This window comes from Macrotis lagotis, chromosome 7, assembly GCF_037893015.1.
Source record: "Macrotis lagotis isolate mMagLag1 chromosome 7, bilby.v1.9.chrom.fasta, whole genome shotgun sequence".
Lineage (NCBI taxonomy): Eukaryota > Metazoa > Chordata > Mammalia > Peramelemorphia > Peramelidae > Macrotis > Macrotis lagotis.
Window position 1 is genome coordinate 60,387,929 of NC_133664.1, and position 18,531 is coordinate 60,406,459.

The 18,531-nt window shown below is 35.4% G+C and overlaps 1 protein-coding gene across 6 annotated transcripts in view; it reads left to right on the plus strand.

The window, feature by feature from the left end:
• Positions 1-18,531, plus strand: part of MLLT10 (MLLT10 histone lysine methyltransferase DOT1L cofactor) — a 250,852-nt gene that overhangs the window by 71,725 nt on the left and 160,596 nt on the right. For 5 of the 6 annotated variants that reach the window (XM_074192967.1, XM_074192969.1, XM_074192970.1 and 2 more), the window contains one exon: positions 13,510-13,619. The exons of the other annotated variant lie outside the window; for it this stretch is intronic. In XM_074192967.1, coding sequence (XP_074049068.1) covers positions 13,510-13,619 — 110 coding nt within the window. The remainder of the gene's footprint in view (positions 1-13,509; positions 13,620-18,531) is intronic. 6 annotated transcript variants of the gene reach the window in all.

An 18,531-nucleotide genomic window follows, 5' to 3' on the forward strand; every position in this document is an offset into this window, starting at 1 on the left:
CTACTTTTTTCCTTTATTGTTTGATTTCCAGGTGAATTTTGTAAATTTTGTTTTCTAATTCTTTTTTGTTAATGGTATTGAGTTTGTAAATAATTTTAGTGGTATTGTCATTTTTTATTGTGTTTTCATAGTGCCTGGTTCTTAATAAATGATTGCTGATTGACTGTTGACTAGCCATTATGAGCAGTTTATATTTCTAATTATTTGTCTTTATTTTTTACAAGTTTTATACAAGTTTTGTGCTTGTATGCATATATTGTCTCCATAGGTGAATTCTCATCTAACTAGTTATTTTGAATGAAATTTTTCTCTCTCTCTTTTTGATGGGATTTATTGACAATATTCACAAAAGTTGAGTTTTCACGCATTTAGCATATATTAATTTCCTACTGTGTGCTGGACATCAGGCCAAGAGCTAGTTTTTGATTCCTTTATTTTAATGCATGCTGCTTTATTGAAATTGTTTTGATTTTTTTTTTGTTGTTGAAATTCTTGGATTTTCTAGAAATCAAGGAAGGACTAGGGACATAAAGCAGGGTATTGGATTTGGTGGGTTTTTTTTTAGGGTAAATCTGTTAACAATTTTGAGAGCAATTTTTGCTAGAGATAAGGGTGTGGCTAAAATTAGAATGTTTGAGTAGACCAGTGATCTTTTAAAGTCCCCTCTCATTTATTTTCACATTACTGCAATAATCTTGTTGTGAAAGTAAACATAATTTTCTTTCCCTCCAAAGTGATAGAGGAACCTCAAGAAAAATAAAGTGAAAGAAAAAAAAACATGCTTCAGTCTTTGTTCAGATACCATTGCCTCTGTCTCTGAGATGGGTTGCATTTCTTTATCATAAGTCCATCAGAGAAGGTGTTTCAATTTTTTCCCACAGTTGCTATTAACTGTATTTCCCTCTATTCTATTCTCTCTCTTCTTTCACCCTGTCCCTTCTCAAAAGTGTGTTGTCTCTCCCACAATCTTCCCTCTCTACTGTCACCTACACTCACCCTCCCCTCTCCCTGTCCCCTTTCTCCCACACACTTCCTTTCCTTATGTTATTCCCTCTCTGAGCCACTTCTGATGAGAATGAAAACTCACTCATTCCCCCTCACCTTCCCCTTCTACTCCATTGCAAAAACTATTTCTTGACACTTTTACATGAAATATCTTAGCTCATACTACCTCTCCTTTCCCTTTCTCCAAGTACATTACTTTTTCACCCATTAACTTCCTTTTTATTATGCTTTTATATTCAGCTCCCTCCTATGCCTTAAATATATATATATGTATATATATATATGTGTATATATATGTGTATATATATATATATCCTTACAACTGCTCTAATAAATGAGAACATTCATATGGGTTATAATAACTTCTTCCCATGCAGGAAGAGAAGCAATTCAACATCATTAAATCCCTCATAATTTGCCCTTACTGTCTATCCTCTTTGTGCTTCACCTGAGTCCTATTTGAAGATCAAACTTTCTGTTCAGCTCTGGTCATTTCAACTGGAAAATTTGAACATCCTTTATTTCATTGGATGTCCATCTTTTCCCCTGAAAGATGTTCAGTTTTTCTGGGTAGTTGATTGTCATTTGTAATCCAAACTCTTTTGCCTCTGGAAATATATTCCAAGCCCTGACTGTCGTGCCACAATATTTGAATTGTTTCATTCTGACTGCTTGTAATATTTTCTTTGTCTTGGAAGTTCTGGAATTTGACTGTAATATTTCTGGGAACTTTAATTTTCCAATCTCAGGAGGTGATTGGTAGATTCCCTCAATTTCTATTTTATCCTCTGCTTCTAGGATATCAGGGGAATTTTGCCGAATTTCTATGTTGAAAAATGACAAACGACGTCAAGTTCCTTTTTCTGGTTATGACCTTCAGGTAGCTCAATAATTTTAAAATTATCTCTTCTGGATCTGGTTTCCAGACTGGTTGTTTTTCCAAAGAGATCATTCACATTTTTTTCTAGCTTTTCATTATTTTTGGTTTTGTTTTGTTTCTTGGTTTCTCACAAAGTCATCAACTTCTCTTAGTTCCATTCTACATTTGAAGGAGTTATTTTCTTCAGGGAGCTTTCTCATTTCCTTTTCCAGCTGACCAATTCTGCTTTTTTTAAGGCATTCTTCTCTTCATTGGCCTTTTGGACTGCTTTTTTCTATTTGACATAACCTGGTCTTTTAGCATGTTGTTTTCTTCAGTATTTTTTTGTGTCCACCAAGCTGCTGACTTGTTTTTTATAATTTTACTCCATCTCTCCCATTTCTCTCCCCAATTTTTCTTCTACCTCCCTTACTTGCTTTTCAGAGTTTTTTTTTTTTTTTTTGAGCTCTTCCATAGCTTGAAACCAATTCTTATTTTCCCTGGATGATTTGGATACAGAAGCTTTGACTTTGTCAATCTTTTGAGTGTATATTTTGATTGTCCATGGGACCAAAGTAATTTTCTTTCTTTTTCTTTTTTGTTTTTGCAAGGCAATGGGGTTAAAGTCCTGGGCCAGTGCTCTATCCAGTGCACCACCTAGCTGCCCCCAAAGTAATTTTCTATGGTCAGATTTTTTTTTTTCTGTTGTTTGTTCATTTCTGCAGCCTATGACCTGATTTTAACATACATCCAAACCTTTGGGGCTTCCAAAGTGACCCTCCCCATGCCCCCAGGCCTTTCAGAATCTCTCTTTAGAACTTGGATAAATTAAGGACTGATCACAAACACCCCTCTCTCCAGGAGCTCTGAGGAGGGTCCCTGCTCCTCTGTGGTAGTGTGGGGGCCCAGATTGGATGCTGGAAATGAATATGGACAAAACAGCAGAGTCCTGCCCCAGGGATAGCAGAGAGAGAGACACCTGCAGTCTCTCCCAACTTCCTTGCTGTCTGTAGTCTGTAGTCTGGAAGCAGCTGCTGAGTGGACCCACAAGTTCCTGGGGCAGGGGCTGCTCTGAGATTTGTTTTTGTTGGTGCAGCATGGTTTTCCTTACTGACCTTCCAGGTTGTCCTTGGTGATCCTGAACTGAGAGGTCTGGGAACTGTTCCACTGTCATGGACTCAGGCTCCCTCAGGAAGCCAGGTGCACCTGGACTTTTTCTGGAAGGCTGGAACTGGTTTGCTCTGGTGTGGGTTGGCTCTTTCCTATCCCAGTGCTGGTAGAATAGACCTTTCCCAAGGATCTGCCAAATTGTCTTAGGCTTGAAAATTGTTTCACTCAATCTTTCTGTGGCTTCTGCCTCTCTAGAATTTGGTTAGAGTCATAATTTTGTGGCATTCTGGGGAAGAGTCTCTGAGAATTCCTGCCTATACACTACCACTTTGACTCTGCCCCCTTTTTTAAAGATTTTTTGATTGTGTACTCCAATAGTAAAAACTGACTATATTCACCAGTATGGTTGTGTATGTATTGTGTTTTGTGTATAAACATATTATTTATACACATAGGCTACCAGTAATATGTACATTATAAAGCATTCAAAAGTTGAATTAATATCACAGAAGTATTCTTACTAAAAAAAATATTAGTCACATCTTTTGGGGGAACAATGAGATTGAAAATGGTTCGATTTTTTTAAAAGTTTGATGATACAGTAAATTTAAGGTCTACTACTGTTTATTATTTGTTGTGTGCTGGCTGGCTAACTCATACTTTACTCATAACCAGTTACTTGACTAAGTCCAGCTGTAGTCAAATTCTCAGGCAAAGTTGAAGAGACCAGAGACAAAGATGGCAAGTCCTCTGTTTGTTTAAATGAATACAAGAGCTTAAATATCCCTGTAGTCCCTGGTTTACTCCCAATTCACGTGGTATTCTCCAAGTAGCCAGTAAAACAATGCCTCCCCTGCTGGTGGACAGCAGGTGATAAAAGTTTACTTCCTCAGGGTAGTACTCTCACATAATGTTGCTATCACCGGTTTAGTGTTTTCACACAATGTTCCAGGAAGTGCCAAAACATAAGAAACAGATGAGAAGATCCAGAGAGCTGACCCAGGTGGGTAGGCCATTAGTGTACATGGGCAAGAGGACCTTTAAGTTATTCCCAGTCATGAAGTGACCTTCCTGTGACCCTCAACAGTCTCTTATAATTATTGATTAAAAAGATCATTCATAAATACATGTAATTCCAAATGGAAGAAGTACTTCATTGCTGAGCTGGCTAAATCATAACATGTTACCTTCCATATTTCATGAAGTCAATCTGTTGATATAAGGAACATTTAATTGCCTGCAAAGACTGGAATTTAGCAAGATGAGGTATTACATTTTAAGATAATTTTAGTTGTAATGGACACTCCATTAGAGAGGAAGAGAAATGTAAATGGCAAAAAGGGAAATTTACTATTAGGTTTTTTTTTTTGTCTTGAATGTTTTGCCATGTGTTATGGGTATGTCATTTGTTATTGAGTTATATACAAATAGAAGTAGGTCTTAGCTTTTGTTTTTAGGAACTGATGGGTATCCTATTTACAGTGACCCAAAAGTTTTTGTGTTGTTTAAAACTTTAATAACATAAACTTTAAAGCTTTGCTGAAAACAGCACAGAGATTTTTGGGACACCTTATATATTATACTCTGCATGGATAATTGATGTAAATTTAAAGCTATGCTATAAATAGAGAAGAATTGGAAGTTTTATCTTACCTGTTTGTAAGTCGGGGATAGTTCATGACCACATAGAGAATAATTGATCATTTAAGGCAAAATAAATAAAAATCTAACTTAAAATTAATCCTTGAAATACATTTTGTTACTAGAAAAATGAATAAATGGAAATTAGCTTCCCTGACGATCGTGTGATAAATTTAAAAAATGCTAATATTTCAAGAGTATGTTTCAAATATGGGATTTAATATAGGTATCATTTACTTAGAGTACTATTATTCTTTGAATCATTTACTTCTGTCAGAAGATGGATAGCAGGTATCATCAGTTCCCTGGAGTCATGGTTGATCCACCTGGTTGATCAGAGGTCCTAAGTTTATCAAAATTATTATTTTTATTGTTGATACTATCATAAATTATTTTCCTGGATAGGTTTATTGTGCCCTTCATCAATTCATACAGATCTTAAGTTTCTCTTTTGTCTTTTCTAAAATCATTGGACACTGTATGGCACAGTTCAGTAATTATTGTGGTCTATTTTTTGAATTAACCTTCCAGAAATAAACATTTTCTCATGTTTATTATTTTTCCTTATTTGTTTACAATTCTCCTAATGTTGAACCAGCTTTGCATTTTTTTGATATGAACTTAACTTGGTCAAAGTATGTGTTGCTGTAGCCTCTTGGAGATACTGGCTTTCATTTTCTTTTACTGTTTTGATTCTCTTTGATTTAAGTATTAAATATGTATTTATATAACTGAAGAGATTTGAGTCCCTTTCCTGTGCTTGTGTAAACAGTTTGTGTAATATTGGAGAATGAGTGTTACCTTAGATAAATTGAGGCTGGGAAGACTTTAGTTTACAAAGACTAAGGTAGGGGTAGCTAGGTGGCGTAATGGATGAAGCATCGGCCCTGGAGTCAGGGGTACCTGGGTTCAAATCCGGTCTCAGACACTTAATAATTACCTAGCTGTGTGGCCTTGGGCAAGCCACTTAACCCCATTTACCTTGCAAAAAAAAAAAAACAATCCCATTGCATCCTGGACCACCACCAGTGGTCCTGACCCATGTCTTGGCACTGGACTCTGATGAGAGGAGAGCTGACTTTGTGTATGTAGCTCTGCCTCACTTGCATTCAGTTCACTTGCAAGTCAAGACAGCCTCCTTCTGAAGTCATTGGTCCTCTGCAAGAATGTAGGATGAACAACAGCAGTTTAATATTGGAATTAATTGTTCTTTGGATGTTTCAGTGAATGCACTTGTAAATCCACCTAGTCCCAACATTTCTCTCCCTGCTTTGGAATCTTAATTTGGTCAGGTAGATGGTGTAGTGAATAGAGCTTTGGACCTGAGAAGTCACAAAGATAAAGGTTCTATCATGGCCTTGGACGGTTTCTAGCTATGCAGTCCGGGACTAGTCACTTAACTGCCTGCCTTTATTTCCCCTGAATGAGCTATGAAGGCAACTGGAACCTATACTGTGGTGTGCTTAGGGCTTGATGAGACACTAAAGAATCCAAGATTATCCATTGTATCCTGGACCATTGCCAGTCATCTTGATTTTTGTTTTGCCTCACTAGACTTAAGTGACTCTGGAAAAGAGAGAGAGAGACTGGGGCCTTTTGTGCAACTGTGCCTCATTTAAATTTAATTACATGCAAGTCAAGACATTACCCTGTGATGTCAGTGGTACTTTTTGAAAATGAAGGATGAATAATTCTTTCCAATTTTTGCATTTTTATTGATGCTAATGTTTTCCATAAAAGGAATGTCCACTTTTTAAATATTTTTAGTTGCATCTTGAATGTTGTGGAAAACTATATTCTCTGAAGATTTAAAAATGTAAGTCATGTAAAGCATAGTAGACAGTAGAGAGGTATATGCTGCGTGTGAACAGGGTGCAACATATTTTGGTGAAGTAGCAAGACTATCTGAGGGAGAGATGGAAGACAGCATGTATGTTGTGCAAGTCAAACTGCAGTGTCCACTGTGACAACCATATCTTCTCAAACCCCAGTGATGACCAGACCAAAACTCAGAACCTGAACCCGAGAGGTTTGGGCCTCCAGACATCCAGATCTCCTTCTAGCCTAGTCCTTGGCCCTACTTTTTTTTAAAAAAATTTATTTATTTTTTACATTTTACAATTTCCACCCCTAATCTTACTCCGCTTCCCCACAGAAGACAGTCTCTTGGTCTTTACATTGTCTCCATGTTATACACTGATAGAGGTTGAATGTGAGGAGAGAGAAATCATATCCTTAAGGAAGCAAAACAAAGTATAAGAGATAGTAAAATTACATAATAAGATAACTTTTTTTTTTATACAAAGGTAATATCTTTGTTCAAACTCCACAATTCTTTCTCTGGATACAGATGGTGTTCTCCATTGCAGATAGCCCAAAATTCTCCCTGGGTGTTGCACTGAAGGGATGAGCAAGTCCATCAAGCTTGATCATTACCCCCATGTTGCTGTTAGGGTGTACACTGTTTTTCTGGTTCTGTTCATCTCGCTCTGCATCAGTTCATGCAAATCTGAATCATATTCATGCTTCCCTGAATTTCCATTCCTCCTGGTTTCTAATAGAACAGTAGTGTTCCATGACATACATATACCTGTTTGTTAAGCCATTCCCGAATTTAAGGACATTCACTTAATTTCCAATTCTTTCCCACCACAAAACACCATGAAACTTTTTGTACAAATGATGTTTTTACCCTTTTTCATCATCTCTTCAGGGTGTAGACCCAGTAATGGTCCATAGTTCCCCACTGGAATGCCATAAAATGCTTTCAAATAAAGACCGGAGGCAGTTTGTGACAGATGTATCAAAAGACCAAACACCTTGCTTCCTCTCAGCCTGATGGAGACAGCCCAAGATCCTGAGTCTCAGAACCTTTGGAATAACTACTTCTATTCCAGTAACCCCTGCCAGCATCCTTGGATGCAATGTTAGGTACTTTCTGGCAATTAACCTTACAGCTATAGTGCCTGAAGACTTAGGGGAAAAAATTCTTGTTGCAGAAGTCTTTCAATATTAGCATTAATTATTAGAGAAATGCAAATCAAAGCTTCTCTGAGGTACCACCTCACACCTCTCATACTGGCCAATATGACCAGAAAGGGTAATGATCATTGTTGGAAGGGTTGTGGGAAATCTGGGACACTATTACACTGTTGGTGGAGCTGTGAACTCATCCAACCTTTCTGGAGAGAAATTTGAAACTATGCATGAAGGGCAACAAAAATGAGCATACTCTTTGATCCAGCAATACCACTACTGAGTCTACACCCTGAAGAGATGATGAAAAAGGGTAAAAACATCACTTGTACAAAAATATTCATAACAGCCCTGTTTGTGGTGGCAAAGAATTGGAAATCAAGTGAATGTCCTTCAATTGGGGAATGGCTTAGCAAACTGTGGTACATCTATGTCATGGAACACTGTTGTTCTATTAGAAACCAGGAGGGACGGGAATTCAGGGAAGCCTGGAGTGATTTGCATGAACTGATGCTGAGTGAGATGAGCAGAACCAGAAAAACACTGTTACACCCTAACAGCAACATGGGAGTGATGTTCAACCTTGATGGACTTGCTTGTTCCATTGTGCAACAACCAGGGACAATTTTGGGCTGTCTGCAATGGAGAATACCATCTGTATCCAGATAAAGAGCCATGGAGTTTCAACTAATTTCAAGGACTATTCCCTTTAATTTGGGGGGGGGGGGAACCAGATGTCTTTTTGTCTGATTTTGTCTTATACTTTTTGTTTCTTCCTTAAGGATATGATTTCTCTCTTATGACACTCAATTTGGATCAATGTACAACATGGAAACACAAAGTAAAGACAGACAAATTGCTGTGGGGGGTAGGAGGAGGGAAGTAAGATGGGGGAAAATTGTAAAACTCAAATAAAATCTTTAATAAAAAAAATATGGCATTAAAGAGAATGACAACAATGAGACAACATACCCAAAATTCACTGGATGCTTCCAAGGCATTTTCTTAGGCGAAATTTTTATATTTCTAAAGAGTTATTACTCTATTAAAATAAAGAACGGATCAATGAATTGGTCTGCAGCTAAAAAAAAAACTAGAAAAAGAACTTACTGAAAATCAAAGGAGAGATTAGGAACTCTGTTTAAAACCTATAAACTAGATTAAACCATTGGTTAATTTGATTTTTAAAAAAGAAGCCAAATTACCATTATCAAAAAATGAGAATGTTGAGTACACCATCAATGAAGAGGAATTTAAAGCATTTATTGGATGCTGTTTTGTCCAATTATTTGCCAGTAAATCTGACAATTTAAGTGAAATAGATGAATTTACAAAAAATTAAAATTGCTCATATTAATAGAACAAGAAATAAGAATTCTTGAATATCCCTTTCTTAGAAAAAAGAAATTGAACAAGCCATCAATGAATTCTCTTAAGAAAACATCCTGGGGATTAACCTCAATGGACATGCTTATTTCATCAGTGCAACAATCAGGGACAATCTGGGGCTGTCTGCAATGGAGAATGCCATCTGTATCCAGATGAACCGTGGAGTTTGAACAAAGTTCAAGGATTATTCCCTTTAATTTATAAAAAAAAAACCCCAACTGATATCTTATTGTTTGATCTTGTCATCTCTTATACTTTATGTTTCTTTAAAGATATGATTTCTCTCTCATCATGCTCAGTTTGGATCAACGTACAACATGGAAACAATGTAAAGACTGACAAATTGCTTTCTGTGGGGGTGGGGTGGGGGGGGAGGGAAGTAAGATTGGGGGAAAAATTGTAAAACTCAAAATAAATAAAATCTTTAATTAAAAAAAATAAGAAAACATCCTGGGGCTTCTAGGTGACCAGCGAATAGAGCACTGACCTTGGAGTCAGTTCAGATTTGATCTCAGACACTTACTAATTACCTAGCTGTGTGCCCTTGGGCAAGTCACTCAAACCCATTGCCTTGCAAAAAACCTAAAAAAAAAAAAGAAAAAAGATTCCTAGGACCAATGGATTCATAAGTAAATTTTACCAAGCATTTAAAGAACAAATAATTACAATATAGATAAACTCTTTGGGAAATTAGGCAAAGAAGGTGTTCTTTTAAATTCCTTTTATGATATAGATATGCTGTTGTTACCTAAATCAGTAAACACAGAAAGAAGACTATAAGATAGTTTGCCTGATAAATATTGATCCAAATATTTTAAATAAAATACTTGTAAGGAAATTACTTCAATGTATCACAAAAATCATACACTATGAGTAGGACTGGTTCAGTATTAGGAAAACTCAGCATAATTGATCATATTAATAACAAAAAGAAAATATGATTGTTTCTGTAGAAAAAAAGGTTTTGACAAAAAACAACACTCATTCATATTAAAAACACCAGAAAATAGAGGAATTTAATGAAACTTTCTTTAAACTGATGAGTAATAGCTAAAATCCTCAGCAATAATATCTATAATGGGAACAAGCTCTTAGAAACCTTTCTAATGAGACTGGGGTGAGGCAAGGATGTCACTTAACACTATTATTAAATATTGTACTAGAAGTGCTAACTAGCATTAAGAAAAGAAAAAGAAATGGAACGAATTAGAATAAACAATGAAGAAACAAAATCACTGTAAATGATTTGGTATATTTAGAGAATCAACTGGAAAACTAGTTGAAATCATTAACTTAAAACTTACAGAATACAAAACCTCGTAGAAATCACCAATGTATATTGGTAACAAACTTAAGGAGAGAAATTCCATTTAAAATACTTGCGGGGGTGGCTAGGTGGCAGTGGATAGAGCACTAGCCTTGGAGTCAGGAGTACCTGGGTTCAAATCGGGTCTCAGACACTTAATAATTACCTAACTGTCGTCTTGGGCAAGCCACTTAACCCCATTGCCTTGCAAAAACCTAAGTAAATAAGTAATTAAGTAAATAAATAAATAAAATAATCACAGACAATCGAAAGTACTGGGGGGGTCTGGCTGCAAAGGCAACCAAGTACTTTTTGAAAATAATTACAAATAATTTTTCACATATAGATCCAAACAAATGGAGAAATATTAATTGTTCTTGAGTAGTTCAAACCAATATAATAGAAATGACAATTTTATCAAAATTACTTATCCAGTGCCATACCACCAACATACCCCCCAAGTTTTGTATAGAAATAGGAAAAAATAGCAAAATGTGGCTGAAAGAATAAAAGGACAAGAATATCAAGGGAATTAATGGAAAAAGCTACTTTGTTCTTTCAAACTAAGATGCTCATTTAATTATTCAACATCTTGTTCTTGGTTTGCTCTTCATGAAGTTTTTTCACGTGAGGTAATAATTTTATCTTTATCTCAAAATGACTAAACCAGATTGTGGCTTTTTAACACACATTGCAATCCAAATGTCCTCAAACTTGATTTTTGTATATTTGGGGATTTCCTTTATACCCTCAGAATTTGTGAGAATCTTTAGTGATCCCTAGCTTCAATACAGCCATTTTTTTCTTAGATATTTCTTCCTAATCTTCTAGTCTTCTTCCTTTCCATACCATTTCTTTTCTCTGTTACCACTTCAATACTGTGTGCCAGATGTTCTGTCCTATGACTGCCCCGAAATACATGATATTTTCCTTATTGTTGTGTGGAAGCTTAATATTAGTAAAGACTGTCCATGGTCTCTTTAAGGAAGGATGAGTAATGAAGGAAAATGTGATTTGAATTTTTGTTATTACTACTCAGTAGTTGTCACTTGATGGGACTGATTGACTAGGGAGACAATCCTTAGTAGGAAGAACTCTCTACCAAACTAGTCCCAATTTAAGCATAAGGGTTCAGTTGGCAATTTGGCACTTTGGAAGAACCATTTAAAAAATTTTTTATTTAACTTTATATTCCCTGTTAGTTGAGGAGGGTGTTACCTTATTCTCTTCACTGAACACATTTCTTATATGCCTAATTATTACCTGTACCACTCTCATTGCATACACCAGGACTGTCCAACCTTAGTTTTAAAAGTTTTTATTGAAACAATAGACAATGTATTTTGATTTGCCATTTTAGGGAGAGCTTTGTGGTAGGGGGCCATGTAAAGTCTCATTTCAAGCCTGCATGCATTTTGGACAACCCTTAGTAGACAACAGATCAACCAAACAATGTAGATTCATTACTAGAAAGTGACCTGGTGAGGCATGCTTCTAATACTTGAGTGTTTCTTTGTGCCTCCTCACTCCCTTCAAAAGTATATTTGATATGAAAAACTATACTATAGTGAGGTATAGGATTTTACAGATTCTTCTTTTGGTCCAATTTTTGCAGTGATAAAGTCTTCTACATAGTACAGTAGAGTAGTGAACTAGACCTGGAGTCAGGAAGGCCTTGCATTCAAATCCAACCTCAGATAGTTATGAGCTGTATGACCCTGAGCAGGTCACTTAAATTTTCCTTGCTTCCTTTTCCTTATCAGTAGGAAGGAAGTAGTAATAGAGCCTATCTTTCAAGAGTTGTTGTGAGTATAAAATGAGATAGTGTTTGCAAAGTGCCTTGCTTAAAGCAGTGTATTGAATTATTATTGTAATATTTGGAAACCTTGAGGTGATGTATAAATTACCAGTTATTACCATCTTCATTATTGGCAGTCATTTTTTGAAATGTGTATAGTTTTTAGTCCTGGGATTTGATAATGGTTCATCACAAAAGATAAAATAGATTTTGATTACATGAAATTGAGAGGCTTTTGTATTAGCATCATTTTTAAATTTAAGAGAAACTTTTAATTAGGGGAAATCTTTTCATCAAATATCTTTGATATAAAGGTAACTAATACAAATAAGCAAGACTAAAAATGCATGTCCAAAAGAATAAGTGATTGAAGGATATGAACAAATATTTCTCAAAAAATTGCCAACTATTGACCATAGGAAAGATTGCTCTAGGTCACTAGTAATAAAGTCCATCGAATGACTCATAACTTGGAAATTGACAAAGATGATTACCTAAGACAGAAATTGTCAATATTGAATTAGTTATGGAAAAATTGGAATATTGCCATCTTTTTTGGGGAGCTGTGAACTGGTCCAATCATTTTGGAAAGAAATTTGTGATTAGATTAAGAAAGTAAACAAAGTTTTCTTATCTTTGACTCAGAACTCACTGCTAATTATATATCCTAGGCAGGTCAAATTCAAATAGAAATGTGTAGTATTTAATGAAATACTCATAGCAAATAATTGAATACCAAGTAGATTTCCTGTTGATTAATGAGTAAACAAATTTTAGTATAGGATTACATTGGAATATTTCTGAATCATAAGAAATTGTGGATATGGAGAATTTAGAGTAGTGTTAGAAGACATATCAACTGATATACTGAGAAATAGAACCAGGCGGGGTGGCTAGGTGGCATAGTGGATAAAGCACCAGCCTTGGAGTCAGGAGTACCTGGGTTCAAATCTGGTCTCAGACATTTAATAATTAAGGAGCTGTGTGGTCTTGGGCAAGCCACTTAACCCCATTTGCCTTGCAAAAACTTAAAAAAAAAAAAAAGAACCAGGCACACCATGTACATAGTGAAAGTATAAGACCTCCAAAAGCTGTGATGATGGTTGGCCCTGAAAAAGGTGAGAAAATGCACCTTCTTTCTTTGTAGGATTTGGTATGATAGTTGTTGAATATTGCCAATGCTTTCAGACTCAGTTGATGTGTTGGTTAGTTTTGCTGAACTATTTCCCCCTCCCCAAACCACAAAATAATTTTTCTTATAAGTGAAAACTTTCTAGATAAATTAGATGGGAAGAATAAGATACATTCTAATAATGAATATGAAAAACAAAAGTTAAAAATTAAAGAGAAAGTGGTTTTGTTTATTACATAAGCATTTTCATGAGGTAACAAGGTTAAAATATTTTGTTTTTCCTTTCTTTTAAGGTTGGGCTCATGTTGTTTGTGCCCTGTATATTCCTGAGGTTCAGTTTGCCAACGTTTCTACAATGGAACCTATTGTACTGCAGTCTGTTCCACATGATCGTTATAATAAGGTACAGTATGTACAATTAGATGAATTAAACTTAATAAATTTTTTGCTGTAATTTAATACATTTTGGTTTTAAAATTGGGAGATGCTCATTGAAATATTTTCAATTTTTTTTACTGAAAAGTTTGACTTTTCCTTTGGACATCTAGATGAAAATTAGATCTATTTGTAGTGGAGCCATTTTTTCTAAAATCCTAAAATTCCTAAAATTTATATCCTTGGATCAGAATTTTTGAACTAACTGAACCTCAAAGTATTTGATATCTTGATTTGTTTATAGATTTTATCTGTTCTCATTTTTTCCTTTCCCATCTGCCTTGTATACTTGAAAACATAATTTTTTCAATTTTCAGTTGAGCAATTTCTTTCCTTTCCCAACTCACTCCAATTTTAAAGAGAAGTAAAATAAAACACTTCTGTCAAATATGCATAATTGAGCAAAACAAATTCATACATTGTCCATGTCTAAAAATTTGTGTCATTCTGCATTTTGATCAAAGAGGTATTTTTTTTAACATAGTTTATTTGTAAGGGAAAGAATAAATTCAGAAATACTTTGCAAAGGTGCTAATAATTAGTGATTCATAAAGTTTTTAAATAGGCCTAAGGAATGACTTCCTATGACATATTTTTGCTGGACCAATAAAATGAAAGCTATTTGAAGATAGGGATTGTTTTTACTCCACATTAATTTAAACTCCTCGGTATTCTTAAGTCTTGAACCCCTTGCTCTTTTGTCCTCTTGTCCATTTCTCTTCAAACTCAGTCCTGGATTACTTCTACTCATCTACCTCCTCTCTTGAATCTATTTGTAAGAAGTTAGTGGATTTAGTATAAATTCATGTTAATCCATTTTTTAACTGGGCCATCACTCCAGTTTTACTCCTATCTAATTGATTGCCTATCTCAATCCCCATGGAAGTTTTTCTGAACCTTTTCTTCTTTCCTCAGGCCTTCTACCATCCAACCTCTATTCCCAGTTGAGGATTTTTTATCCCATAACTTATTAAGAAAATTGAGGTCATTCTTTGCAACTTTCTCTTCTTCCTTTCTTTGTGTTTTATGGCACCTTGGCATCATTCTTCACTGTTTTTTCCCTTCATTTTCTAATAATGTAGTACGGCCCTACTTGCCAAAGTCAAAACCTTTCTTTGAATCCCCCCTTTTGTCCTCTCCAGATGCCCCCCTCAGTCATCTTCTTTTGCTTTAATCTCCCATCTTTTGCTATTTCCTGACTTATCCATGTTGCTTTCAGTCTTCAGTTTTCCCATATCTTTAAAAAGCCATCACTAGATCCTGTAGTTCCTCAAGCTCTCAGTATTGTGCTATATGGATCTCCTGACCCTCATCCAAGATGCTGGAAATAGGTGTTGTCTGAAAAGTTATCAGTGATCTTTTAATTTCCAAATCTGGTGGATTTAACTTAGTTTTCAAACCTCTTCCTCCTTTACTTGTTTGTTGCATTTGATTCTTTCTCTTAGCCACACTTTTCCTCATGGAGCCATTCTTCTGTCTGGGTTTTCTATTCTGTTCCTCTTCCTACTGTTGTTAGCTACATTTTCCTCAGTATTTTTTGTTGGCTCATCTATAACACGCTAGCTAATTGCCAGTATATCCTCAGATTCAGTCATAGGTCCTCTTCTCTCTTTCTATACACTTTATGACCTCAACTCTCCCGAGTTTAATTATTAGGTCACCTTTGGTCTATATATCTATTTCTGCTCAAATCAATATATCTCTAGCCTGTCTCTTGAGTTCCTGTTCCACATCCTCAGTTATTGATTGGACATTTCAAACTGAATATCCTTGTAACATCTGAAACGCAATACATCTAAAGACAGAATTTGTCTTATTTTTTGTTTTATTCTATTTTTATTTTCAAATTTTGTCTCTCCTTTTTCCTCCAACCTACATAATGAGAAGGTAAGAAAAACAAAATCCATTGAAAATATCATTCAACACACGTGCCATATACTCCCAAAAGAAGAAAATTTGGACTTTGAGCCCCTTTTTATCTGGAGGCGGATAGTATATTTTTATCATTAGTGCTTTGGAATTGTGGTTGTTCATTCAGTTGATCAGGAACACATTATCTTTTACTACAAACCTACACTTCTACATTATTTTTTCTGAGCAACATCCATAATTATTTTATTCTCCCAGAATTGTAACCTCACCTTCAGCCTGTACTTCTCACTTTACTTCAGCCCACATTGTAGTCATTTGCCATTTCTGTCTTCATAATAGCTCTTGCATCTGTACTCTTTTCTTATTTCTCAGTCATCATAGTTACGGCTCTTATCAGTTTTCACCTCTCCAGCTATTGCAATGGCCTCCTAATTGGTCTCCCAGCCTCAGGCCTCTCTTACTCTTATCCATCTAACTGTCATACAGTGCCCAATTGATTTTCTTAAAGTGCAAATCTGAACATGTTACTCTATTTAGCATATACTATTGGCTTTCTCTTGCCTCTAGGATGCAATGTAATGTAGCCAGGCTATCATGCTTGAGCATAAGTGAACCCCATATTGTTTGTTTGTTTGTTTATTTTTAGATTTTTCAGGGCAGTGGGGTTAAGTGGCTTGCCCAAGGCCACACAGGTAGGTAATTATTAAGTGTCTGTGGTTGGACTTGAACCCAGGTACTCCTGACTCCAAGGCCGGTGCTCTGTTCACTGCGCCACCTAGCCGCCCTTGAATCCCATATTGTTGACCCCTGAGGTACCTGAAGCAACAGTGTGTAAGGTATGCAAGGCTTATTGTATAAAATACCATTTAATACCCTTTTCAAAACGTGTTCTTTATACTCTTTCCAAAACCACATCCCAAGGTCTTGTTCCTCAAACCTGTTTCTTAATTCCTCTTGCTGTCTAATTGATTGACTTGCTGCTGAGTCCACATATTCTTTCCAGTAAGTATAGCCCATGCCTAACACCCAATGCTTTCCTTCTGGGTATAAATAAGCCCTGTTCTATAACCAACCTGCTGTATCAGGAACTATATGAACCCTGAACTTGATAAATTTATTGGTTGTTTCTGATTCCAGTAGTGATGGTATTTTCTGTACTCCCTCCTATTCTTTGCTGTCTGATGATAAACAGCTCTCTTTGATTTCCTTCCTTCTGGACACTACTCTTAATCCAGTCACACTGACAGTGTGCAACAGAAGTATCTGTTGCTCACCCATGAAGTCTGTCACCTGTTTTTTGTGGAATATTTTATTTCTTATTTCTTAGAAATCCTTATTTTCTTGAGGACAGTTCAAGCACCATCTAAATGGAGACTTTTCTTGATTTCTCCAACTTTTCAGACTCTCCCGATCTTTTTATGTACTTTTTTTTTTTTTTTGTTAGGATTTGCTAGGGCAAATGAGGTTAAAGTGGCTTGCCCAAGGCCATACAGCTAGGTAATTATTAAGTGTCTGAGGCCAGATTTGAACTCAGGTACTCCTGATTCTAGGGCTGGTGCTCTATCTACTGTACCACCTAGTCGCCCCATTTTTATGTACATTTTTAAAAATCTTTTTTTAATATCCCTTATACCTAGTATAATGCATGACTCACAGGAGATATATATAGTTAATGTCTATTAGTAGGTTATATGATTGATTGTGTTGAGCCTTTCAAATCTCAGGCACCCATTTTTGTTTATTCCCTCATGTCGATTTGAACTTGGATCTCTACCTGTGTGAGTACTGGCTATTACCATAGTCTGTGTCAGCTAAGATGGACATCACTAGGGCAGAGCAGATTTTTACCATAACAAGTACTAGAATTGTAGATTTAGAGCTTGAAGGGACCTTTCAGGTTATCTATTATATTTTCTTTATTTTGTTATTAAATAATCTGAAGCCCAGGGAGAGTAACATATTGACTGTAGTCAGAGAGGTAATGAGTGGCAAGAACCAGAATTTTATAGCATAAGTCTTTTGATTCCAAATCCAGTATTCATTTTCCTTAGTACTATGCTTCCTCTGTGTAACATGAAAAGTTTTCCTATCACTTAAAATAATCCAAAAAACCCCTAAGATTCATTAGGATCTTGATTTTTCATAGCATGCCAAGTAAAGTAATTAAAATTTTACTTAATTTTATTTCCCAATTCTACATTTAGTAACCAGCAGGAAAAACAAATCTCAGTTTTATAAGCAAAGTAATTGCAGTCAGTTTGTATATTTTTCTGATATCTTTTCTTCATTTTGCATTGTTTCCTTTAATTTTGCCAAGTTCCTTTTTTAAATATTGATAATTTTTGTGATATGCTAATATTCCATTATCCTCACATAGCAATTTGTCCCTTTACTACTAATCATTGGACACATGGCTTTTCTAGTTTTTTTGTTAATAATCATTGTAGCTTTTAAAATTACTCACCTCTTCTTTTACATCACTGTTGTACCTAGTTCTTTTGACTTTTCTAGAATTCTGGATTGTCTTGAATTGTCTTAGGGTACACAGTATACTTTACTTCAGAAAACAAGCAATTTCAATATGATAGTTATCAGAAATATCCATTTTTCTTCTCAGCAAAGCATTTGATAGCATCATGGTTTGAGTATTTGTAGGATTGATGATAAGGGATAAGTTAACAAAAAATAAAGGAATAATAAGACTGGAATTTGAGAGAGGATGAAATTCACAAATTCTCAATATCAGCAGCTCTTTCTTAACTGGCACCTGTGAGCTTATTTAAAAAAAAAAAACCAAGTATTTTGATGACTCCATTTTAGTATTTTGTGATCCTCTTTAATTTAATTTTTTTTAACATGGTAATCTGAGCAAAGACTCATAGGCTTCACTCTGCTTCCAAAGGGATTCATGATGCAAAATAATTTTAGTATCCAATCTATTGCCAGAAAAACTTTTTTCACATTAGATTCACTTAGATATTCCAGAGAATTGCATATTTAAATAATTT